We start from the raw sequence: 25,919 nt of genomic DNA, 5'->3' as shown, positions 1-25,919 counted from the left end.
TAAAAAAAAAAAGTCTAAAAAAACAGTCCAAAGTGAAATTTTATAAGCAAGGTACAAAATTATCCAAGCCAAGTTTTTTTTTCAAGGGCTGTTTCTAAAAAATTTTTACTCGATACCCCGCTAGCATTTTTTTGTTCTACCACAAATATTTTCAACAGTAAAATAATGGGTGTGAAAAAAAACACAAATGTAATGACAGTTACAAAGACTTTTGCACCTTTTCAAAACCCATGATATCACACTAAATGACCATATGTTTAAAATAAACAAATGCAAAGGATTAATCCTGCTAAAAATTTTTTTTTACAAATACCCCTTAAAAAAAATTAATGATGCAAATAAACCAACATGGCGTGTGAGACGCCCGTAAGCTTGAAACATTCCAAACAGCAAACATATTAGAATGATTTTACTGCAATAACCACCATACTTAAACTACTGACAAGACAGTACATTCCAGACACCATGTTTGTTCATACTGGTTCCGAGAAATCAAAACGTCTTACACCATGGGCGTCGCAAGGATATATTTTTTGGGGGGGGGACTTCAATTGATTTATTTGTTGAGGAATATCCATGCCCTGGAGAAAAAAAAAGTCTCCACAAGAAAACTTGGGGTTTGAAGGTTCAAAACTGTGGTTTTTAGGCATTTTTCTTTCCTAAATATTCTAATTATATAGTTGGTTGCAATATACAATTTTATTTCTTATAAAAAAAATATTTTCAGAGAACAACATTTTTAAAAACACAATTAACATTATCTGTGTTCGGTACGGGACCCGATTTTGATTTCACACGAAGATCGAATTAAAAAAAGTGCTCACGTTACCACGATTGGACCAAATGCACCATGCGCAACACATATGGGTTGTATCACAGAAATCGTATTTTTTAATATAGCTACGAAACTAAATATATTATTGGAGGGGACGAAATTGAAGACGTCCCCCCCGTCCCCCATCCCCCGGTTGCGACGCCCATGCTCACACAGAAGGCGAGGTGAAGGTTGTCGGAGCTGACCTGGAGACGGGTGACGGCGGCGAAGCACTGGTCGCCGCCGGCGTAGAGCCTCCGGACGACCGGCGCGTCAGCGTCGGCCGGCGCGGACGGGGAGACCCAGGGCCCGTGCACCGCGCGCGGGGTCGCGCAGCTCGCCGTGCCCTGGCTGCCTAGCTGGCCCACCCCGCCCAGGCCGAATGCATACACTCGACCCTGAGAAGGCATCAGCGCAACGGTGTGATGCCTGGGAGCAAGCACACAACCTGCAGCCGCCTGCCCCGCTCACGCGCCACAAGCGAGGCCGCCGCACAACCAACCGCCTCGGCTGTCTCCAACAGTGGCGCATCGTCGGCTCACTTCTGAAACCCCCGTAGGTCCGGATTTTCCCAGTTTTATATTCCTGATGCGTTTGGTGTATTTTTTTTTTTTTTTTTTGTTTTTTCACAGTGCATACGCTGATAAAACCTCTTAAGTCAACTCTACTTAGTCTCTTTTCTATTCACAAATTATAAAAACCTCCTATCTTTGTCAGTCTAAACCGTGCTCCAAAAGCTCATTAAGTTCTCCTGTAAAATTGACTGAAATGGAGTTATGAGGTTTTAGAAGTAAGCCGACGAACAAACTATGTGTTTGAATTTAACATCTAAATCTAATACTGGTTTAAACAATATTATTTCTGAACAAAATTGTTAAAAATAGATAAAGATCTCAGGCTTCCACCGCCACTGTCTGCATTTTCTCGGCTTCTGGGTGTAGGCCGTGTAGACTTAATCTACCTGATGATGGCAGCTGCAATGACTGCAGAAACGTCGCAAGACAATCACCTGACAAGGGCCTACACCCTGAAGCCAAGAAAATGCGTTAAAAATAAGAGTTTTTAAAAGTGATAAATTCCATGCACTATTTTTTTTTTAAAACAGGGCATGCATTACAAATACACGTGCATCACTATGACATGCAGAATGCAAACCGCGTGCTAGTTTGTTCATTTCTTTGAGAATAAAACACAAAGATATTGAACACGCAAAACAGCACCTACCAGACGGCAACCTTACTGTCTAATAGGAATAGGCAAAGCATGCTATTTTTTTTTTAAGTAATATGTATAGAGGTTTAATAAATAAATGGTACAATACACCACATTTACTCTGATCAAAGACACCATCAATTCTAAGGCACATCCCTTTTTTAATCCTCAAGTTTCATTAGAAGAAACATTTACCTACGAGTAACACATTTAGGGTTTGTGCAACGGCTGTACTATTTAACCATGCATTTACCTGGCTACTTTAACCTTAAATAAGGCGGTGTTAATCTCTGACATGCCAAGTGCTTGCTTTCCTCCTGAAATACACAGGAACTTCGCTTACATAGTAATTTACCCATGATGATTTGCATCTTATCTTAAAGTGACTGTTGAATAGTTACCCATTACTTGTTACTTCGGCCAAATCCTACAAACATACGTAATAATTTAACTACATAACCTGCGTAGAAATTTGTCAAAATCGTAAGCTGTAGGTTATCTTCGAATCTTGAAAACTCGATAAACTGGTGAGTTTAGAATCTAGTAAATTCAGCAACTGTAAGACACTGCCTGTTTTCTTTATTAAAAAAAAGTCACAAAAAAGTGCATCTTAGACGCGAGTAAATTCGATAGGAACTGATAATTGATGAAAACAAAGGATAGATAAAGCATCTAAGTCATTCATTTAAAATAATTAGTGGACAGAAATTAAGGTAGGCACTCACAAGCTCATATGCGCTTATAGATAGCCACAACAGGAAGCCATTTGTGCTGAGGCAGCCACAAGATTTTGCTTCCTCAGGAGGAGACCTCAACATTAATTGTCTTGCCATGCAGCAAAACAATATGACCACAAATCCACACAAAAAATGTTATTCCTCTTCTAGTTTTCTTTTACAAGCACCAGCCCAATAGTAAAAGTGTTATAGTATCACCACTACCGTTAATCCACCAATTTGTTCTACAACAGGCAATTATTTGTCTGAGAAACGTTTACGAACTGCTGACATTAACACAATGACATGTTCGTCATGTGTTTTCAATTCCTTGAGGAATTGATGGAGGATAGGAAGGTTTTTTTTCCAATACAGTACACTCCCGATTATCCGCGAAATTAAGTGGCAGGGCCACCGCGGATAATGAAAATCGCGGATAATACGCAAAAGAGCCGAAAATGGGAAACAAAAAAGGAAACAGTAATTTCAACTTTAAAATCTACAAATTTATGTACAGTAAAAGTTACAATTAACAGTAAAATTTATTAAATAATGCTAAAATTTTAGTATTTTACTGAATAATTAACATACAATACATTTCAGTGATGTAAACATAAAAGTGCTCGGTACTTGCTTCCTAACAAGGATACAGTACATACTGTACATACTCAGAGACTTCATTAGACACTAAAAAAGCACAACTCTTTAAATTTACAACTTTTTGAAAAAAATCAGCCACTTGCTTTTGTTTCTTGATTTGGAAACAACTTTTCTTAATTCTTGATTGAATTTCCGCAACATAAGTTTTTCAGTCAACTGTGCATCGTCGTCTTGTTCCTCTAAATAGTGAAGCAGTCCGACGATGTGTTGCAAAGCCGCTTCGCGAGTCATCTGCGCCTTCGCACTGGGCTCGCCTGTGGCGTTTTATTGTATACTGCACACAATACACTCGTCAGTAGAGTTCAAATTTGCTCACTTGTAATAAAATACAGATTTACATAGGTATGTGCTGTATTTTTTCGTAGCATGCGCGGATAATAGGGAGTTTACTGTACTTATCCTTGACTGTTTGGAGTCAAGCCATTACTAACGGTGCAGAGTAAGATAAAAAAAAAATTGCCTTATTTCACAAAGGTAACTTAAGAATAAAAGCATTTTAGCTTGCATATCCTCTGACCTTAGCTGTACAATTCTGTGGCCACCCCAGCAGATGCACACATACATAGAGCGAACCGAAAATTTCTGGGGTTCATTTATGACGAGCTGAACTTTCTAAACACGAGCGTGTTTTCGCGACGTCTTAAAATGGACACAGTTGTTTCGACACGTCCCGAAGGTAGCCTGGTCCAACACAAAAACCAACAGAACAGTTTAATCACATTCTGACCATTCAGTCTGTAAAATGTCTGTTGAGCAAAGGAGCGGACTAAGGCTCGAAGGAAAAAGATCGCAGTTTGCTGAACCCGTGAAATTTCCGTGTGTCGACTCGCACATTCAAACAAGTGCACACACAAAGTGTTCATCTCCGTGCTCACATATTTTCCTGACAAAACGGCACCGCGAACGAGCAAGGTTGTGCTGCTCGTCAGAGAGTTCCATTACCTGCCGCAGGCCACCTGGGTGATGGTGCTGCCCATGAGCTCCGAGATCTTCCTCGGCAGCAACTCGTTGTTGTACGACCCGTGGCCCAGCTTGCCGTACATGCCCGCACCGCACGTGAACACGCCCCCGTCCTGGATCACCACAACGAGGGGCGGGGTCACCGGGAGAGACGTCACTGCGATGCTCGTTAACACACGCTCAGTTGAGTGCCTGGAGGAGTGGTTCTCAAAGTGTGTGCCGGAGCGCACTGGTCGTCCTAAAAGACTTACAGGAGTGACCGGTGGTATTCCCCAGAGGAATAGGAGTCCACGTTAAAAAAATAAGAACAGTTACGTACTCTATTATACTACAGTATTTCATTACAGATATACACTCCTTTTCGCCAACAATTCATTATCTGTTATTTGAATGACTTTAAAGGTTTTACGTTCTTTGAGCACGAAAGATTTATTCAAGATGTAGTTCAGTACAGCATTGTAGTCACTCTTTGCTGTTTGTACGGAAGCCTGAAAAAGTTTCAGGCATGTTTCATTTTATTTTTTGTCACATTTTTTGGTATGGTATTTTTTTAATTATTTTAGAATATATCGCAGAAATTTGTATATGGTGTGCCTACAACTGTTTCTAAGATTTTAAATGTGCCCCTATTCCAGTAATGAAACGGGCGCTTTCCACTGGGTAGCAGCAGTGTGATATGATGTTCCTTGTACAACCTAACAGACACAAATTTTCAAAGTCAGATCTTAAAAGTAAAGGAACACACCTAGTAGATATAAATACGTTGAATCACACAAATAATGAAGTTACGACTGGCGCAACAAGGCCCTGCTACAACTAAAATGCAAGCAAGACCAAGATCTCCTCACCAGCGAAGCACTCACTTTGGTAAGGAACACGGAAAAGTCTTCACCGCACGCTACGTATTTCACTCTGCAGGAGCGCAAAGTATTCAGCAAGAAAGGCACTGGTTTGTTTCTGTTGTCGCCCGTCCCAACTTGACCGTACTCGTTCTTCCCCCAGCCGAACACGGCACCTAGACACAAGAGAAGCCAGTCTCGGGACAGTTCACTGCAACATGGCGTGACACTGGAACAGAAGTTGCGGGTCATACACACGCAGCAGTTTTTCAAATAATGCTTCTGCCTTGACTGTACTCTCTTAACGCTTCTCCCTACTGTAAGTTCAAAAGTCAAGAACGAAAACATTGGCCTTACAAAAAAATTTCAATATTATTATTGGTGGATAAGAAAACACTAAGCATTAATAAAGTAGCTTGGCTTCTGGGTTGTAGCTGTGTCCTTGGCGAATAATTCACCGACGTTTTCGGTCGACATTGCAGTCGCCATCATCAGAGGAGCAGTTAGGTAGGTAACTTTTCCCCGATGATGGCGACTGCAATGTCGACCGAAACGTCGGTGAATTATTCGCCACTGACGCGGCTAAAACACAGAAGCCAAGCTACTTCAGACAATGGCCGTGAAAGCCTACGAACATTACTGAGCATTAATACTTTTACAAAGTCGGAAAGTAATGGCCATATTATTAAAACAAAAAAGATTAATCATAAAAATTGTTTGAAACAAATTGCAAAATCCCGATTTTTGTCACAACAGATATTCTGCCAAAGAAATCAAAGTAAATATGTATTTGGTTTTCCCCTCGCCACGACACTGACTAGCAAAACAAAACTAAGAAAGGAATCGCAAGGTAATCGTTATTCAAGTGCCGTGCTGTTCAGGCACTGCGAAGCCACCACACCTGATTTCGACACGGCGAAGCTGTGGTTGCTCCCGCAAGCGACCAGCGCCAGGGGCACGCCGGCCAGGGCCTTGACGAGCCGAGGTCGCGTCTCCGAGGACGAGGAGTTGAGGCCCAGCTGGCCGTACCTGTTGCAGCCCCAGGCGAACAGCTCGCCCTCTGCAAGCACATGGCCGGGCCCCTTCAGGAACACGGCGCGCACACTTCCACAGTCCTCGGCTGCGCACAGACTTGTGGAAGTGGTACCTCTAGGCAGGGTGTCCACAAGGAAAAAAATTTTCGTACCAACTTAGGCGAGAAAAAAGTACTAGATTTGAAAAAAAAAAGTACTAAATTATAATTTTTTTATGGTTTTTAACAATTGAGGAAGTTATTATGACATTGCAATGCTCCAACTTAAATATCACACCACACAAACACACATTCCATAGTTTTTAAAAATAATTACGCTTAATAAAACATATTGGAGTTACTATAATATTATTATATTAAAGAAAAATGTACTAGATCTGTACTAGTCTACTAAAAAAGTTATGAAAGTACTAGATCTAGTACGAAAGTACTAACTGTGGACACCCTGCCTCTAGGCTCTCATGAATTCTGGGTTGTTATGGTTTTATTTTTAGTCCAATTTTGATTTTAAGACAGATAATTTTGATTGTGTTTTAATTTTTAATTTTTACAAAAGCAGTTTTGTAACACCAACTCAATTAAATTTTTTTTCATCCATACACTTTGGTACAATTTTTTGTCTTGAAATAACAGCATTCCTTGATTTTCAAACATTCTTCAAAATATACTTTTTTTTATTTGAATTAAGTTTTAGTTAAATGCTATTGAATTCCATGGCATTTATTGAATTTACTATATTCAAAGAAGATGTTTAATGTATCTCAGTTGATTTTAGGTTATAAAAGCTAATTAACTTTCATGATTTCAGTTGCATGCAAGCATTTCGGTGGTTTATGGTGTATTAACTTGCAAATTGTTTTTATATGGTGTATGACACACTTTTCTGTGTTATCTCCGTTTCAACCCAATTCACCATATAATCTTGTCCCCTACCAACTAGTTAACAATTAATCATGTCAAGCATTATAAATGTTTTAAGGAATAATTTTTTTTTTTTTACTTCAATTGTGCATTTTTATAAAATAAGTGTAACACATCTTTGCTGAGAACAATACTCGCAGCTAGAGTCGACTTCGCAAATATTTTAAACGTTTGATTTGACACTCGCCTCGCACTGAGAAAACTAGTATTTGCACAGGCCTAGACAGAAGTGAGCAGGAGGAATACAACCCGCTCACCGCGATGTCTGCCCCCACTCCGCACCAGCGTCGGAGCCCGGGGTGCCTCGGTGGAAGACGAGGGAGGTGACGGCCCCCACTGCACCGCCGGGAACCCCCGGGGCGGATCATCCAGCACGGCCGAGGGGAGACAAGGAGAAGCTAAAGGTCTTTGGTTCGTCGTTCCATCATATGGCATAGCCCGTAGTTCAGCACCGATCGAGCCGCTTGCGTTGGGATTTTTTTCAGGTGGATTACGAACGTTGACCTTGGTCGCCAGGTAGTACTACTTACTGCACTGCCGGCATTTTCAGTTAACTCATAATTCATTGTTAATATGTGTTTTCCTTTCAGTACAATGTTTCTCGTTTTCAAGCAGGTTACGTTTCACATTTCACTCATACATTTCCATAATCATTTTTTAAAGAAGACCCAACGCTCACATGTGATGTTTCTTTTTGTAGAGAAACTCTTTTTAACTCTTTTTAAATAACATTGTAGTGTATATTAATTAATTTTTCATTGACAGGAGCACAAACAGAATGTTTTTTTGGGATGGGGGGGGGGGGGGGAGGGGGGGAATAGAAGCACTTTGCCCACTGTTTGCTTTTGAATTCTTTCTTTTGTTGGTGGGAATGATATACTATTTTTATGACGGGTCAGATCCAAATTTTCTTGAATCCAAATATTGAATTTAAATCCCAGATAGTTATTTGAACATACCTCTAGAATCAAAATCTAGGTGTCAAGGATCAGAAATAAAATAATGTACAAGAAGTGAAAAATATTAACTATGGTGTTGAAATATTCTACCCTTTAAATGGTTGTTTCACAACTTAAGTTTCCAGAATCAAAACATATTGTAATATCATTTATATATTACATGTTAAAAGTAGTACAATATCTGGGGGAATGGTAACAGGATACGTATGAAAAAAAAAAAAAATTGGCCAAGTAAACTTCAGAGGTTATCAGTGTTGAATTTTTTAATTTACTTTATTTCCTTTAATATTTTTCTTTGAATCTTTCTCCTTGGATAATCGATCCTTTGAATACTAAGGACTTGGTGGGATTTGAGGATTTGATTGGCCCATTCTTAAAACTTTATCAGTATTTTTTTTTTTTTTAGGATATCGGAAAGGAAGGGGATTGCACCACCCCTGTAACCCTCCTGCATGTGCCCGTGTTTATTGGCATTCCTGTTAAAATGTACTGTACATGATGTTCCCGAGATCTGGCGCGACGGTGGTTTCGAACACGCCGGCCTGATACTGACAAGGTGTCGCCGTGCTTGCAACTCACTGTTGGTCAGCGCCAGGCTGTGGTTGAGGCCGCACGCCACCTGCACCACGCAGCACGAGGCGATGGTCTTCACTATCCTCGGGGTGTCCGACACCTCGCCGCTCCCTGCCCCTGCGAGTGCAACCACAAGTCACGAGCTCTGGTCGGCAAGTTTGTTCATTCCACCAAGCTTACTCTCGTTAAACCTCACTGAAAACTTCTTAAAAACTTTTAGCAACATTTAACAATTCATGAAAGCTACGCCAGGTGATTACTAGTTCAAAGTAGCGCAAAATCCATCCAAGATAAAAACTTAAATTACATTGATAATATTTTAAAAATATACTATAACAAACCTAATTGAAATTAAAAAGTGTTAACTCGAAACTAAATAATAAGAAACTAATGGTCATTTCTATTTGGCGAAACACATAAAAATGTTTTAATTGTGTTTAACGTAGCTAAATAATTGAAAGCCTATCATGGAAGTGTTCTTCCCCCCCCCCCCCCCCCCCCCGGGGGTAAATTGACTAAACAAAATATTTATTTTTATTTATTATATTTGTAATGTGCCTACCAACAGTTTTAAAACACACACACAATGAGAAATAATTTTCAAAAGAGATACGTCGTAAATGCTAGGAAAAATGTAGCAAGTAAAAGTCATTGAATTTACAGTTGGCTCTAAGTGAAATAAATTTTTTACAGACTTATTTTAAAACTCAAACCACATTTGAAAAAAACCCTGTCATAAAGTTCCATCAAATGTCACATCAAAATGAAAATTTACAATTCTTAGATAAATTTCTCCATAGCCAACAAAGGAATTTACTCCTTGAATACTGACTCCCAAGTGTGTTATATTTTAAAAGTTCATTACACATTACAATTTGATTTTCTTGAAATTAAAGACTAAACCAATCCATATTTAACTAAATAAATTTTATAGCTTTTACTATGATCTCAGACAAATTTTCTTTGACTCATTACCAAAAGCATTAATATCCACAATATTTGCTATAGACTCCAACCAATGAGTTTTCATGATTAAGTCTGTCTCTTTACAGCATGGTTCATTTGTATATTTACTTTTGAGAATGTGAGTGTAAGCAAACAAGTTTACCAAAATCATCAAAAAAATAAATCTAAATTTACATACACCCAGTCAGATGTTGAAATCTACAAATTTAAGAGAAAAAAAGAAAAAAAAGAACACACGTGGGTTCGAAGTGAAATTTTATACTTCAATAATTCACTTGAAGGATAACACCAGATGATGACGTACACAAGAGGTTCGCACCAGAGGTTCATAATGATTTGTAAAAGACATGGTGACAAATACCTGGAAAAGAGTATTACAGTAGTCCAACTCTCTACTTTATTTGTTGTTTCCCCTCCTCCCCCATTGAGTGCCGCACTCCCCCGGTGAGTCCCACTCCCTCTCCCCCATTGAGTGCCCCCCTCCCCCGTTGAGTGTCCCACTCCCTCTCCCCCATTGAGTGCCCCACTCTCCCGTTGAGTGCCCCATTGCCCCTCCCCAATTGAGTGCCCCACTCCCCCTCCCCCATTGAGTGCCCCACTCCCCCTCCCCCATTGAGTGCCCCACTCCCCCTCCCCCATTGAGTGCCCCACTCCCTCTCCCCCATTGAGTACCCCTCCCCCGTTGAGTGCTACATTGCCCCTCCCCAATTGGGTGCCCCACTCCCCCTCCCCCGTTGAGTGTCCCACTCCCTCTCCCCCATTGAGTGCCCCCTCCCCTGTTGAGTGCCCCATTGCCCCTCCCCCATTGAGTGCCCCACTCCCCCTCTCCCATTGAGTGTCCCACTCCCTCTCCCCATTGAGTGCCCCCTCCCCCGTTGAGTGTCCTACTTCCTCTCCCCCATTGAGTGCCCTACTTTTCCTCCCCCATTGAGTGCCCCACTCCCCCTCCCCCATTGAGTGCCCCACTCCCCCTCCCCCATTGAGTGCCCCACTCCCCCTCCCCCTATGAGTGCCCCACTCCCGAGCGCTGCTCTGACAACAGCTGTCCCCTCACGACACTAGTGGAGCGCGAGGGGACTCACCGAGCTGGCCGCTGTGGTTGGAGCCCCAGCTGAACAGTTGGCCCCACTCGTTGAGGGCCAGGGTGTGCGCCCCGCCGCACGCCACCGCAGCGATGCTGTAGGCCTCCAGCGAGCTCACATGCTCTGCAAGCGGCCGCCCCACACCATCAACACCCGCTCCACTCCAAACATGTATTCAATATTCAATCATTTCCTTTTTTAATACCTACCCACTGCAAGAATGCCTCAGATCAGCGGTTCCCAGTTTTCTTTTTCCCGCCAGGGAACCCCACGATTGACTTTTCTTTTGACGGAACCCCAACTTCTTCAAAGAAAGTTGTTTGACAGCCTGCTTTATATAACTCACATCCTGACTCACGGAACCCCTGCTACCCCGCCACGGAACCCCGGAGTTCCACGGAACAACTTTTGAGAACCGCTGCATTAGATGACAAGGCACAAGCGCAAATACAAATGTAAAATTACGATTAAAACAAAACTTTAAAACAGGGCTACAAAGACATGAAATCAAAACAAAAGTACACACAATTGATGAACACTAAGAACAAAAAAAAAAAACAGGACAGTACATAAAATAAACAAACACTGAATCTATCATGGATTGTATATAATTTGTCTTGGACAATGATTTAAGGTAAGCTTCTTAAACTAATAAAAAGATAATAGTTTATATTACATATATTTTATTATTTGAAAAACAGTATAAATAAATATAATACTAATTGAACTTTTTGAGAGGCTTATATATTACATATTATGCGCTAGTGATGAATATTGAGTGATAGTACAATTTTTTGATAGTTACATTATTATTTAATAAGGTGATTAAGCTGTTAAATTTAATGAAGTTTTTGACTACGCTATATAAAATATTGTTGATATTGTTTAATTTACATAACAATGGTTGGTACTGACTATTGAAAGAGGGAATTTTAATTCCAGTGTTTTCAAGAACATAATTAATTTTAATTTATCATCATAAAGATTTTTTTACAAATAGTGCACCTAATATTTCTCTTCTTAATAAAAAGGAGCCAAGAAAGGAGTGTAAATCAACATCATTATTAAAATATTTATTTTGACTTATAATTTTGATTAATTTTTTTTTTATGTTTTCTAGTTTATCACTGTCTGTTTTGCTAATGGTATTCCAAATTATAGAACCATATTCTAGTTTGGATCCAACTAAGGATGTATAAAGAATGAGAATAGAATCTAATTTAGATGCATTAACTGTAATAAAATTAATAAGTGCAAGAGTTTTATTCAGACTTGTTATTAAAGATTGAATATGATGATGGATGACTTGATGGATACACGTAAATCTGTAACATATACCTCTAACATATCCTATTTATCATCAGGCAAACAGCTTTCAATAAAAACGTTATTACTGAATTATCTGCCGTACCTCGAGTTGAAGGCCCCATTTTTAAATTTTAGCAGAGCATTTTAATACATTACCGAGCAAGTCGATAAAACACTGGTATCATACTACGGTGGAGCTGGGTTTGAACCCAGTCCATCCGTACTGTTTCCCATGGTTACCAGTCACCCCAGCCCCAGTTTGTGGAAGCATTCACGATCGTTACGAGTTAGCTGGTGCAGCAAGTGTTACATCAGCAGTCGCAATCATGAGGTAATGGCTGACCCAAATCATTTTGTGATAGCAGTCACAATCGTGAGATACCGTCTTACCCAAATAATTTTGTGATGGTAGTCACGACCATGACGAACTGGATGAACCAAATAATTTTGTTACAACAGCCAATATAATGAAGTACTTGTTGACGAAAAAAAAATAGTTTTGTGATATCAGTCACAATCATGATGAATTGGATGAACCAGATAACCTTGTGGTATCAGTCACAATAATTAAGTACTACATGACCCAAATAATTATGTAATTGCACACAATCATTTGGTACTGTATGATCAAAAAAAAAAAAAACATTTTGTGATCACAGTCACAATCGTGAGGTACTGCATGACAAATCATCTTGTGATTGCAGTCACAATCATGTGGTACTATCTTTGAAAGATTTGTGCAATGGGAGTGCATGACTTGATGTGAGCTTTTGGACATACGCCATTGCTAAGCACATGCATATCTGTAGAATGGAATATTATGTGGTGTATACATCCTGTTGACAACAGCAATTTTTTGCTTAGTTTGTGTTTTTTGTCTTTTGTTTTTTTTGTAGTTTTCTTCTGCAGACATACATGTGCTTAGCAATGGTGTATGTCCAAAAGCTCACATCAAGTCATGTGGTACTAGATGACCCAAATAATTTTGTGATAGCAGTCGCGACAGAGATGCTGGTTGACAGTCAGTTGTGGGTTGTGGGGCAGCGGTTACGATAACGAGTTGCTGGTCGACACAGTTACCTGGCTTCTTACAGGCTTTGTTGTGGCCGAGCTGCCCGTAGTCGTTGTTGCCACACGTGTACAGCTCGCCGCCGCTGGTCAGCAGCGCCGTGTGGTGGGAGCCGCACGCCACTGCACCGCATCAGCGAAACACAAGGCGAGTTGTCATCCCTTCCCAGCAAACTCTTTGCAGCTGTGCGCATCAAGTGAATCTTTATGGGAGGCCTAATGCTAGTCACATAGTCTCTGCTTGTGAAATGTTCTCTTTACAGATAACGTTAAACAAATAACTGATGCAGGGACGGTAGTACTGCAGTTGTGTTGCATGTCTTGATTAAATATTCTCAACCACCTTGTGCTATCCTCTGCACCTTCTCCAGCTCTTTTACCTCAATCACTACGTATGGGTCCCAGATAACAGCTGCACACTCCGTCACTGGCCTAACCAATGTGGAGTATGTCTTCTCCCTTACCCTCCTCCCTGCCCCATGCGGGGTCTTGCCAAGCAACCCCAGTGCCCTTCTACCCTTACTCACCACCCACTGAAACTATTTGCAGGTTCACTCCGTTATTTCCTGCCCCGTCTAGCTATACACTTCCCTCATTACCTACATCTTCCTCATGACTCTAACCACCTTTGTCTTTCCTACATGCAGCGACATCCCATTCTCCCCTGTTCATAGTTCTAGCCTGATGAGATTACCCTGCAGGTGTATCCAGTTCCCCACTACCTCATACACCACACAATTGTCTGCAAACATTCTCATCCTGGCCTCCATTCCATATCCTATATCGTTCATCATTATCGTGAAAAACAGGGACCTTGCAGCAACTTAACGCCACTTACCCCTTCTCACACTTTTCCTCCCATCCTCATCCTCTGTATCCTATTCCTAAGGAAGTCTCCCACCTAACTTACCATCCTTTCATCCTACTTATCAGCAACTCTACATTCTCCATTAGCCTCTTGCGCGGCACTTTATCAAATGTCTTTTCAAAATCAATTGACATTGCGTCTCTTTGCTTCCCCCCGTACATCCGCTTCACCCAGATATACTAGTAACAGCATCAGCATTTCACACGAAAACCCTCTCCTAAAACCATTTTGTCTATCATCCACCCACAATAAGTCATCCATTTCTCCATCACATACCTCTCCATTACTTCCCCCTCACAGGGCATCAGGCTGACTGGTCTGTAATTTGTCAAATTTGCGTTATCTCCACTTCCCTTGTAAATTTGTACCACCACAATTTCCTTCCACTACTCTGGCAACATTACCTCTCCCTAGGATTACCTGAATATCTGTTAGGTATCTGCAGATCTCCTTACCTCCCAACTTGAGGTGGCTGTTTCCTATCCCGTCTGGCCCAGCTGCCTTCCTCCCGTTCAAACTGATAACCTCTTTTTGTACCTCTTCCATCCGTATTTCAAACCCTTTTTTTTCTACTGTCTTCGCTCCTTTACCACCTTCCCTTACCTCTCCCCTTACAAATACTGATAGGTACGGTTCCTGCAGCAAGTTTGCCTTCTCCCGTTCCCCCCCTCCAATTACTGCACCACTCTTCCCCTTAGCTCCGCTATTACCTCCTCTCTCTTACCTCTTCTTACAGAGCTGCAAAGGTCTGCTCCATTTTCTTACCCCCTTATCCCATTAACCTTACCACGTATGCATCACTTGCATCCCTTGTTTTCCTCCCCAGTTCCTCACCCCACACCATCTCTGCCTTTATCCCCACTGCCCATGTCTTCCTGGCCCTTGCATGCCTCCTGCAATCTCTCTTCAAAACCCTCCCATAGTAGGAAAGGTCAACCCCTTTCCCCCAACCTCCTTTCAGGCACAACAAAACGTTCCACCATCTGCTCCAGTATGGTTCTCAGGGCGACCCATTTTTTGTCTAGTCCCTCAATCACCTACAATACTCCATCATCAAATGTGCCACCACTGCACTTTATCCGCCCTACCCTGCATTTTTACCACTTTCTCTTTACTAACCTTTTCCGTTCACTGCCCATTTCAATCTCCATCACTGGGAACCTGTGGTTGCTGGTCCTCTCCATCAACAAAATCCTTACTACCACCTCCACCGGTCTCACCAGCACCACATCAAGCTACAGTTCCACCTTTCTCCTCCCCTGGTGTTCACCCCACCCACCTGCTCCTTGAGGTCCCCATATAACAACACCAAACTCTCCTCTTCTATTCCTGAGCTACAGCCCCAGTGATCTGTACACTGCGAGCAGCCTTAGCTGCCAACCCTCATACTTCAATCTAAAGGGATGAATTCTCCGCAATACTCACTAGCCTTATGTAAGGCCAGTAATTACTAAAATCAATACAGCTGCTGGCACCGTTCAGCAGGGAGTTGAGAATCATTAAAATTTATAAGGCCATATTTCGAACAGAAATGGTAATAAAATGAATTTACCAATATTACAACAACTCTGAGAGGTGTTTCTTCTGACTAAGCTGTTACAAATTAGGCTAACTAACATCGTGAGGCGATAGTCTTTTTTTTTAACACAGAATTGTCGTAACAATAAGACATAATAGTTTCAAATCTGTTTTGCATCTAGTAAAAAATTACCTTGCTTTATTTCTGTAGCTTTGACAAATTTTAATTCCCTTGGGGAAAATATCTGCTCTTCTTCAATGCCACCTAACCCCAACTCCCCATTGACAGAATTACCCCAACACAGCATTATTACTACTATGCACTTGTCACGATATTAATAACTTAATTAAATTTTGTTTCATGAACTGAAACTCATTTTAAACCCAAAATGAGGTTATGTAAACCTGACTAATTAATTTCATTCTATTTATGGCTTCACTAGTTCATAAATTTAAGTAAAAACCTACGTTAATAATAACATGCAAAATAATAACAATGACAATCAGAAATAGAGCCAATAACTATAATTTACAATCACGAAGTTTTGTTTTTAACAGTATAAAAGTGCCATTCTGGCTTGCGGCCGGTTTCCTTTTTAATGCACCAGTTAATATTATAATATTTCTAAAGAGAATTTATTTTGCCCTTGTTCAAAATATTATACAAGTTTCCCTTATAGATAATTATTTTTGCTTTCGTTTTGAATGATAAAAAATATTTAATAACAGAAGAGGTTATTGAGGGAATAAATCTTGGGTTTAAATTTAATGCTTTGTAGATATTGAGCACTACCTTGGGCATAAATGGAGACATGATTCCGGAACGCTTCATCACTAATGGTATCAGAAAAATGTACCATCTACAAATTGTTTATTATCAAGTCTCAAATTTTAAGCTTGGAAGAAATTTTTGTGTTTCTTGATTTCATAACTGTTTTTTATGACTTTACAAAGGGAGACTCTTGAAATTGTTTAATGAATACTTTTCTTGGCACTGTTTTGCACTTAGTCGGAAACAGTTTTAAAAGAAGTTTTTATTGGAGGCGGCCAATATCATATTTTAAATGTTTACCGTGGTTCGGGCTCGGCTGTTAGAGTCACGAATCTAAGTTAGAAATTAATTGGTTTTGCTGTTTCCAAGCAGACACATTCATGGCCTAGTATCCTGCGGAGCCTGCCAGTCCTGTAAGTTCTTGACCTCCAAGCATTGTCACATGGCGATATGAAATTAATAACATTTGAAATAGTCCCTGCACTGCAAAATGACACAGGGATACTTGAGGAGTAGTTAATAAAACTTTTGGGTGCGCTGAATTATAATTAACAGAAATAATTTGACAGTATGCAAAGTTCAGGCTAACCACAGAACAGAAGCAGTTGCTCTAGGGATGCCATTTACGCATGCATAACTGGAATTGATGTCACACTTAACTACTAAATTAAAAATATAATATTCGTTTATTTATGGGACTTCATAAAGAAACACACAGCAATAGAAAGATCATATTTTGTCCCTTTTTCCTTCTAATACATTGTTTCAAAAGTGATAAACTACACAAGGATGGCCAGTTCACTCTGAAATGTTGTGTGCCACGGACAGTATGGACAGGGCTATCACCCGGGATTTAATAATGGGATAAGGATGTGCGAAGTCACATTAAGTTTACTTGCGGCTACCAGGTTCCTAAATTATGGTCAAGGATGTAGGCCATCACATGCTACTTCGGGCAATGGGCATGTGTTAAGTTCTTAAGTTACTTAATTAATCGATAATAATTATGTGAAAATTTTGAAATATCTGATTTAATTGAATTCTTCCACTATTTAGGATGATCCTATGTGAAAATAAGTGTTCTATAACTTAATAAAGAGCACGAATAAAAGTGGTATATATCGTAATTTTTCTTCCATCAGATAGTAGCCAAATGTTTGTTTCTAGATTTTGGTTTTTAACTATTGGAACTAAGCGTGAATGTTGGTTGAATTGTATTTTTCGTGCATTGGTGTACTGCGATTAAAGTGAGTCAAAAGCATTTTAAGGTTTTAGTCATATTAATTCGAAGTTTTTATTTAGGTCTTTTGAAAAGTGCTAAAATTAAAAAGAATAATATTTATTTTTATTTACCTTTGGTGCGTTTGCTTTGGTTGTAGATAAATTATTATTTTTGTCTCTCAATCTATCCTTCTGCTGTCTTATGCTATGATTTGGTAATGCAACGTGAAAATTGTGACAGTTTTCGTTTTAAATTAAGTCACCCGAGATAAGTGTCTGTAACGTCGTTTAGCAGCCAGAATGCCGAAGAATAAGGGTAATAAAATTGTCTTTTAAATTACGTATATGTGACAGATTTTTTCTGTGACCTTTTAATGTTGTGCGATGCGTGCAGAGCAACCTACTAGCATGTCAGCCATTTCAAGATTACAGAATGAAAACAGTGTTTTTGTTAGTGTTGGTGGTGGTTTCTGATTGAATAGCATATTAATTTTTCCGATGCTTGATTCCAGGAAAGGGAGGTAAAAATCGTCGTCGAGGAAAGAACGAAAATGAGACGGAAAAGCGTGAGTTGGTGTTTAAAGAAGATGGACAAGGTGAGCATGTTATTTAAGTTGTGTTCATTGTGAGTAGTTAAAACTGGACATATTATAACAACAAACAAACTCTTCATGCTGATGGCTGGACAGACCACCATCGACTGTTTGGATGTAGACTGCACATACACAAGCTACTTTGTAGAAAACATTGAACGGCTTATTTGCTATTAGAATTGTCAGTATTGTGTGTCATGGGGATACAGATTATACGTTATTGAAGTAATAATATCACATGCAGCATTTCATATGTCCAGAGTTTCGATGTGGGGTAAAGCCCTGCTAAATAGGACAGTTCTTAGACATGACACAATATGTCGCTCCAAATTCTGGAAACTGATTTAACTTGCAGTTACTCCGGCCTGCTGTGATGCTACGGACACGATGGCTAACTTTTATCTTTGGAGCCACCAGAGCAGGCGACGCCATTCATAGGTAGCAGATTTTCTGTGATGTCACAAATGACCTATGCCAAATCAAATGTCTACCTGCAGTAAACACATTTAGTCATTGAAAATATAATTTTTCATTTAAAAACAAATAGAAACAAAATACCTTGTCTTTTTAAAACAAGCTGTCATAAATTTATGTTGGTCGGAAAAAAAAATGTGCTTGTGAACATAAAGAAGCAGTTTTTTTCCGCGTTAATGCTCACTATTTGTTCTTTTATTAAAACTGTTGTGTAAGTTTTATGTTGTTTTGCCTAGTAATGTAGTTTATGATTTAATACAATCACCCTGTCACTTATACTAGCATGTAGACTGTAAGTTAGTCATCAAAGCACCGGCGTCTTTTGCAGTAAGCAAATGCTTTGGGACCAGCACCACATTGGTAGCTTCACAGGGGCATCTGCCGGCACCGTACTTTTGTAGTAGGAGCCTTAGTGTTTGATGTTTTCATTGGTAAATGTGCTTATTAGGAGCTTTTGTGATCAAGGAAAATTAAAACATCTTGACCAATTTTTTTCTTTATCATGTTTTTTAATGATTATCTAAGAGGGCATGTAGTCTTCTTGTACTTTACCAGTAGTTCGCCATTTTTAACTATTAGTAATGTTAGGTACATTAAAAATAACATAAAATTGTGAGAAATGTTGGTAAGGTTATCTTAGCTACGTTAAAAATACTGTGAAATAGTGTGAATGGTATTTTAAGTTAGGTACATTAAAAATAGCATTAAATTGTGACAACAGTTAGGTTAGGATTAATTGTTCCGTATCACGCATCCAAGGTGTATCTTTTGATCCTGATGGTGTGATCCTGTAAGATTGAGCCTGTGGTGTGTGATGCCTGATGATGTAGATTCTTGTGTAGAGTGGTGGGCATAGTTATTCCGAACAGCGGTTTGTATTTTGATATGTGCCTGAAACTTTGGACTGCTATCACTTTTCTCGTGCTTGTTAATGTACCCTCTTATTTTTATTTATTTATTTATTTATTTGTATTTGTAACATGCCACACCAACATCACAAGGCTCCAACGGTGGGCACAACATTTAGGACAAGTACAAAACAAATACAGTGACAGAACAAAAACTAGAACAAAACAATTATAAGAACACATAAATATAGGACAAAACAAAGACAAGACAATACAACATACAAATATCCGTATGAATGCTTAAATTATATTAATTACTTAAACTAACAAAAAGTTTCATGAGAGCAACGTGGTTAAATTAACATATTTATATAAAAAAATTTAGGGTAAATATTTACTTGGGCGGTATTTCCGAAAAAAAATGTTAAAAATCCGAAAATACCTTTATTTTATGCTCTTCAACTTCCTATTTTCATTAAAATCGGCGGAGATTAGAAATTCCAAATACTTTAGGAGATATAGAATTTTTAAATTTCTTCATATGTACATAGTTGAGCGGTATTTGCGAAAAAAAATGTTAAAAATCCGAAAATACCTTTATTATATGCTCTTCAAATTCTTTTTTTCATTAAAAGCGGCGGAGATTAGAAATTCCAAATACTTTAGGAGATATCGAATTTTTAAATTTCAGCACAAAACCAGCGCATTCCTGTGGCGTGCGTGCACCATTGTTTCTTGTTTACGTACGAGTATCTATTTTTTTATTGGATAATGATGTCACGTGATTGTTCGTGATAGGCCAGAATTCAAATGAACTAATACGTGATTATTTAGTTCAATTATTGTTTAAAACGGTGTTTAATTACCGCCTCCAACTTACGTGAGTTTTTAACGTTTCTAATTTTAAAGTCTTAATTGTTATTTTGATATTGTTGCGCAAGTAATAAGTAACAAAAAAATTTACGTGAGTTGTTACTGTACATCCTTTGCTACGGGTTTGTTAGGTAAGGTCAGTTACATTATAAATAATTTAAAACTAAAGAATAATTAAAATTAATTCACATTATTTTTAATATCACCTTAGTTTGAAAGTATTTATAATGTAACTGACCTGACCTAATCGACCGTTTTAGTTTACTGTTCACCCTCTGTCCGGGTTTGTTTGGTCAGGTCAGTTACATTATAAATATTTTAAAACTAAACAGCCATTAAAATTAATTCACAAAATAATTTTTAATGTCGGCTTAGTTTGAAAGTATTAATAATGTAACTGACCTGACCTAATCAACCATTTTATTAATTACGCATTCACGATTCACGTATTCACGAACACACGGCAAAATAACAAAAATGGCGCCGCTCGAATGGTTCCACAGGTCTTGTATTGAAAAATTAAAAAATTCGATATCTCCTAAAGTATTTGGAATTTCTAATCTCCGCCGCTTTTAATGAAAAGAGGAAGTTGAAGAGCATATGATAAAGGTATTTTCGGATTTTTAACATTTATTTTCGCAAATACCGCTCAACTACATATGATGAAATTTAAAAATTCGATATCTCCTAAAGTATTTGGAATTTCTTACCTCCGCCACTTTTAATGAAAAGAGGAAGTTGAAGAGCATAAAATAAAGGTATTTTCGGATTTTTAACACTTTTTCGGAAATACCGCCCAAGTAAATATTTACCAAATTTAGATTAATTAAAAATTACAATTATATAAAATTGAAATACTACATGTAACTAAGGTAAGTACCATAAAGATAATTAATGTTTGGATGCTGAAAAAATAATTTTTTTAACAGTTTTTTTCTCTGTGTTAGGTTGTAAGTGATTAACATATATATTGAAATTATTAACAAGTCTATATATATAATATCATTTGTATTTAAGAGTGTGCACACTTTACCAGTGAATGTCCAGCGGCAGTGGTGGTCCGGCAGAGACGTGTGTTGCATGATGGGTGTGTTCCAGAGTACGCTCAGGTGACGAAGATGCTGGGCAATGGTCGGCTGGAGGCCATGTGCTTTGACGGAGTCAAGCGGTTGTGTCACATTCGAGGGAAGCTCCGAAAGAAGGTACTTGTTCACTAGTGACGGGTCCGATCCCTAAGAGTACCTCGAATGTACCCCTCGAATCCAAATATAGGTTTCAAGGGTCCAAAATAAAATAATGCACAGGAAATAAAAAAAAATATTAGCTACGGTGTTGAAACATGTAACCCTTTATGTGTTATATTCATGAAATAAGTTTCCAGAATCAATATATAATGTAATTACATTTATATAATTATATGTTAAAAGTACAGTATCTCGGGAAATTATATCAGAATAGGTGTGAAGGAAAAAAATTCAGAGGTTATCAGTGTTGAATTTTTTAATTTGCTTTATTTCCTGTAATATTTTTCTTTGAATATTGAATCCTTTGAATACTAAGCATTTTATTGGCCCATACCTATTATTTACATGACTTTGATGTTTTGTCAGTTTCATTCCTGAACTGTGACTATGTTGGTTTAGGCTTTTAGCACTTTGTCCGTTAAATTATTTGATAGCACCCAATTTGCTATTAGCAAGTAGAATGAAGTAGAAAGTTATACCTACCACCAATTACAATTCCTAAATGTTATGTGATATAATTATCCAATTGCAAGAAAACCTTAGATACAAGTTAATTATTAATGGCACCTTATTTAACACTTTTGATGAAAAAATCAATAAATTACTGAGTTGAATAGATTTTCAACAAAAGATTTTGGTTAGACCACGGATATGGCCAAACACTCTTAATACGATGACTCTTTTTTTTTACCACTGGCAGATTTTGAACAAACACACGGGGCTTTTCTGTTGACTGAATATACTGTGAATGCACGGTAGAATGTCTTGATGTGAATGACTTTTGATGCTGAAAACTTGTTTTTGTTGTAAATTGTGTAAGTGGAGAGTGATTGTCGTTTGGTTGCAGGTGTGGATCAACCAAGGAGACATAATCCTCATCGGGCTGAGAGACTACCAGGACGCCAAGGCGGACGTCATATTGAAGTACACGACCGACGAAGCAAGGAACTTGAAAACATACGGGGAGTTTCCGGAGACAGGTACGGTGCACCTCTCTCTCTCTCTCTCTCTCTCTCGCCAGTGTCGTATTGGCTTTAGATCCTCGTTTTTGGTTCGGTTAAGACTAGCTTCGTCTGTGCAGTAGTTGGGTACGTAGGCAACAAAGATATTATATACTATTTAATACTAAAGGCTTATGTTCATATAAATGAAAAACAGTTTTCACATAAGCGATATAGTGAAGGTTTGGTAATTTTGCATACTGACTGAAAGTTTATTCAAATGATACAGTGCACTATTTTTCTAAAAATACAATTGATAAAAGTAACATCATAATTTTTAAGTATAATGAGCTTTTATATTTGAGATCATGAGATGGTAAATTAATTTAAAAAAAAAACACTTTGTAGCTAATTATAATCTAATTTCTTGCTTGTCTACAAAAAGCCGTCTTCTTAGGCGTGCTATGTTTTAGTTGTAAATAATTTATTGTAATTTCCTAAATTTATAGAATATCGAGCATTTGCTGTATTTTTACTCTGTTGCTTGTACGAATTCACTTTTAAATTTCCCATTTATTGTAACGAATTTCTTGCTTGCATCGGCTGTCTATAAGTTCAAAACTTCGCATAGCACAAGTATCTTAAGAGATATGAATTTACATTAGAATTTTTACGGGAAATATTTATTCATTTAATAGCCAAGTTCTAAAAAATAACCGGCAGTCATCAAAACTGGTACCTAGTATGCTATTAGTTGAATAGAAAACTTTAAAGACTTTAAAGGCAGTAATAATGTTGTATGTGTACCTAAGTCAAGAATAAACATTTAATAAACATAAAATATGGCCATCAGTTCTATTTTTAAAATTCTGATGAGAGGCTTATTCCACACAAGCTGTATATTCACAGTTTTCCATTCTTAATGTTTCTGTGGACACAGTAATTTTAGGTTTCGATAATTGTAGTATATGCTTAGTATGTTTGTCCCCATTTTCAGCAGCCAACTTCCGTAATATCAACTCTTGAGTATTTTTGAATCTTTCAGTTTTGTGCGGTAGTGCTTTGAATTGTTTGGGGGTTGTCAGTGTTGCTGTTGATGCGTTGCGGCTGAGTGTTTCTCTCCATCGTGAACGTGAATGTTATTTTCCCTCCGCAGTGCGCATCAACGAGTACGTGTTCGTGGGAGAAGAAGGAATGGACGACGACATCGAGTTTGGTGACGAAGCCAGTGACGAAGAAGGGGACCCGGTCGATAATGTAAGTTCAAGTTGCACTGCAAATATCTGTTACGACGTTTTCAAGAGTCTAGATACTCAAAAGGTCATTGCATGTGCCGAGTGATAATAAAAATTTATGTAAATATTTTGTAAGTGTTTACTATGGTGGTCTATTTCAATAGCTACTTGTATTATCACAGAAACCTTTAGTTTTACAGGGGAAAAAATTGGAAATTTTGTAAGGTTAAGTACAATTTTAGAGTATTCTTTGACCAAACGGAGAGAAAAAGAATGGTACTTCTCTACTCAGTATCGACCAACACAACTTGAATGTATGTCAAGCAACGAACTTAACTGATCTTTGTCTGAACTTTTATATATCAGAGTTGATTTATCGAGACTCAACCTTATGCAAGATACATATTAGGAAAAGGTCTTGCATTGGAACATCTTAAACAAGTTTCAACTTACCTAGTCTGATAACATGACCTAATTTTTAATATACTATATCAAATGCAATATACCAATATAGTAAGCGATGTACCAGTATGTGTTCTGGTAAATTTAAGAAATGAAGATTTATTTTTCATGTTGTTTGCTGCTTTAAGCTGAGTTACACATACTTATTTTTCCTGTTTCAGATCTGATGAGGGTCGGGCGGAGGGGTGCACACTGCTCAGACGGACATTGCGATGGTGGGCGTGAGGTGACTGTGGCTCAGGCAGTGTGTACCGAAAATAAATCATGCACATTTTGAATCAACCCTTTGTAACTATTTAGTGGAGAAAAAATACCAAAAAACCCCCTCCCTCATTTGGAAAATGTGTGTCCAAAAAGCTGATTGTTAACTGCCACAGTCGTGTCCAGGGTTTTGTGTCCTGGGCCCTCCCCCTCTTCCAGTTGTTCACCCCAGAGTCGTCGCTGGTCTCTTAGAAGTGCTGTGACTCAACAAACAGCTGTGTGAAATTTCTTGTAAAGTTTATGTGAGTTATGATTTTTTTTTAAACTGGTTTGGTTTTTTCCCCACCCCTCGATTCGTAGATCGCATTTGTCTTGAACGTGATGTGGTAGCCAAAAATAAATGTTGTAAGTGTGCTGTTAGTACCAAGCTCAGTGTGTTTTGTAATTATTTAATAAGAAATTTGTAGAGATTTTAAGTCTCCATTTTGTTTGAATATTATAATCACACTCTTTTATAGGTTGGAAGTGGGTGTGGATTCAGAATTTTTTTACATTGAAGATTCTCTTAAAAAAAAAAAATTTATCTCGTATTATAATTATTTAAACAATTAAACTGTATTTGTTGGTGAATTAAAAAAAAATGTGAAAATTTTGAGAAGTAAAAAAAAATTATATTGTGATGTGTTTTTTTCTTCTGGTTTGTCTGTGCCAAGCACACAATCCAACTTGTATTTTTTATTTAGCTAAGTAGTGCAATAACGTAATATGTGGTAAGTAGCTGTAACTGTTATTTATGGTAGACTGGCTGTGTTGAGTCTCAAATCTACACCTCTATCACAGCGAACTATTTTCATTCTTCATTTGCTTTACCATCAGTTGTTTGTAACTAAGGAAAGTGGATATGGTGTAGGAAGTATATCAACTGTTGTTTACGTTGGTTGGTGGATGCTTTGATGTATAGGTGTCTTCATGAAACACAAACTTAATTGCTCATGAAAGATGGGATTCTATTCCTTTACTATGTGAAGGGTACATACATGGGTAAATCAACTAATGGTAAGCTGGAGTTAGCCTCTTTCAAACCGTTATTATTGTATATTAAACGTAACTTTATTGACTCGTACAAACATGATGGTTCGACTTGTTACTGTAATGTGTGAAATAATAGATGGAAAAACTTAAAAATATGTGCACTGCCAGAAATCTCTTGTTCTGGTAGTGTAGCTTGCATTTAGTGTGGTTTGAAGCTACACAGACTACGACGTTGGGGTAAAATCATTAATTTATACTCATGTGGTTCTGCTACCTGTCAATTTGTGCTAGAGACAAGAATTTGTAGTTTTATTTTAAAACAGGAGATTTTATTTTTTTATGAATTATGTTCATTTATAAAGATAGCATATTATTAAACACATATTACACATAAATGTTTTATGATGCTATTTCCCCAAAGCAGTGTCACTTTGACTGATAGTTGATGTTCTCGGAACAATAAAAATAAATCAGCATGTGTTTGTTTGAAAAATATACCAACGTTGTAGTGTAAAAATGAGTTACT

The 25,919-nt window shown here is 38.2% G+C and overlaps 2 protein-coding genes across 2 annotated transcripts in view; one reads left to right on the top strand and one right to left on the bottom strand.

Moving 5' to 3' along the window:
• LOC134539657 (probable E3 ubiquitin-protein ligase HERC4) overlaps positions 1–16,099 on the bottom strand; it is a 33,611-nt gene extending 17,512 nt beyond the window's left edge. Inside the window, exons 1-8 of the mRNA XM_063381843.1 lie at positions 15,691–16,099; positions 13,124–13,234; positions 10,736–10,858; positions 8,694–8,804; positions 6,103–6,261; positions 5,226–5,377; positions 4,345–4,475; positions 1,021–1,243 (exon numbers count right to left, since the gene is read on the bottom strand). Coding sequence (XP_063237913.1) covers positions 1,021–1,243; positions 4,345–4,475; positions 5,226–5,377; positions 6,103–6,261; positions 8,694–8,804; positions 10,736–10,858; positions 13,124–13,234; positions 15,691–15,805 — 1,125 coding nt within the window. The 5' untranslated portion in view covers positions 15,806–16,099. The remainder of the gene's footprint in view (positions 1–1,020; positions 1,244–4,344; positions 4,476–5,225; positions 5,378–6,102; positions 6,262–8,693; positions 8,805–10,735; positions 10,859–13,123; positions 13,235–15,690) is intronic.
• Positions 16,100–17,466: 1,367 nt separating this feature from the next.
• Positions 17,467–24,442, top strand: LOC134539710 (eukaryotic translation initiation factor 1A, X-chromosomal). The gene is made up of 6 exons (XM_063381932.1): positions 17,467–17,806; positions 18,003–18,086; positions 21,377–21,480; positions 22,370–22,502; positions 23,620–23,720; positions 24,322–24,442. Exons 1-6 carry the CDS (start codon positions 17,791–17,793, stop codon positions 24,325–24,327), a joined length of 444 nt encoding a protein of 147 aa, XP_063238002.1. The 5' UTR covers positions 17,467–17,790; the 3' UTR covers positions 24,328–24,442.
• Positions 24,443–25,919: the final 1,477 nt, after the last annotated feature.

Source organism: Bacillus rossius, chromosome 15 (assembly GCF_032445375.1).
Source record: "Bacillus rossius redtenbacheri isolate Brsri chromosome 15, Brsri_v3, whole genome shotgun sequence".
NCBI classification, from domain to species: domain Eukaryota; kingdom Metazoa; phylum Arthropoda; class Insecta; order Phasmatodea; family Bacillidae; genus Bacillus; species Bacillus rossius.
This window is presented reverse-complemented; position numbering and strand designations above follow the sequence as displayed.

Bases quoted from the DNA above. Each gene is read 5' to 3' on its own strand.
- LOC134539710 (XM_063381932.1), top strand. The intron at 18,087-21,376 runs GTGAGCATGTTA...GGTGTGTTCCAG, and splicing joins GTTTAAAGAAGATGGACAAG to AGTACGCTCAGGTGACGAAG. The intron at 21,481-22,369 runs GTACTTGTTCAC...GTTTGGTTGCAG, and splicing joins GAGGGAAGCTCCGAAAGAAG to GTGTGGATCAACCAAGGAGA.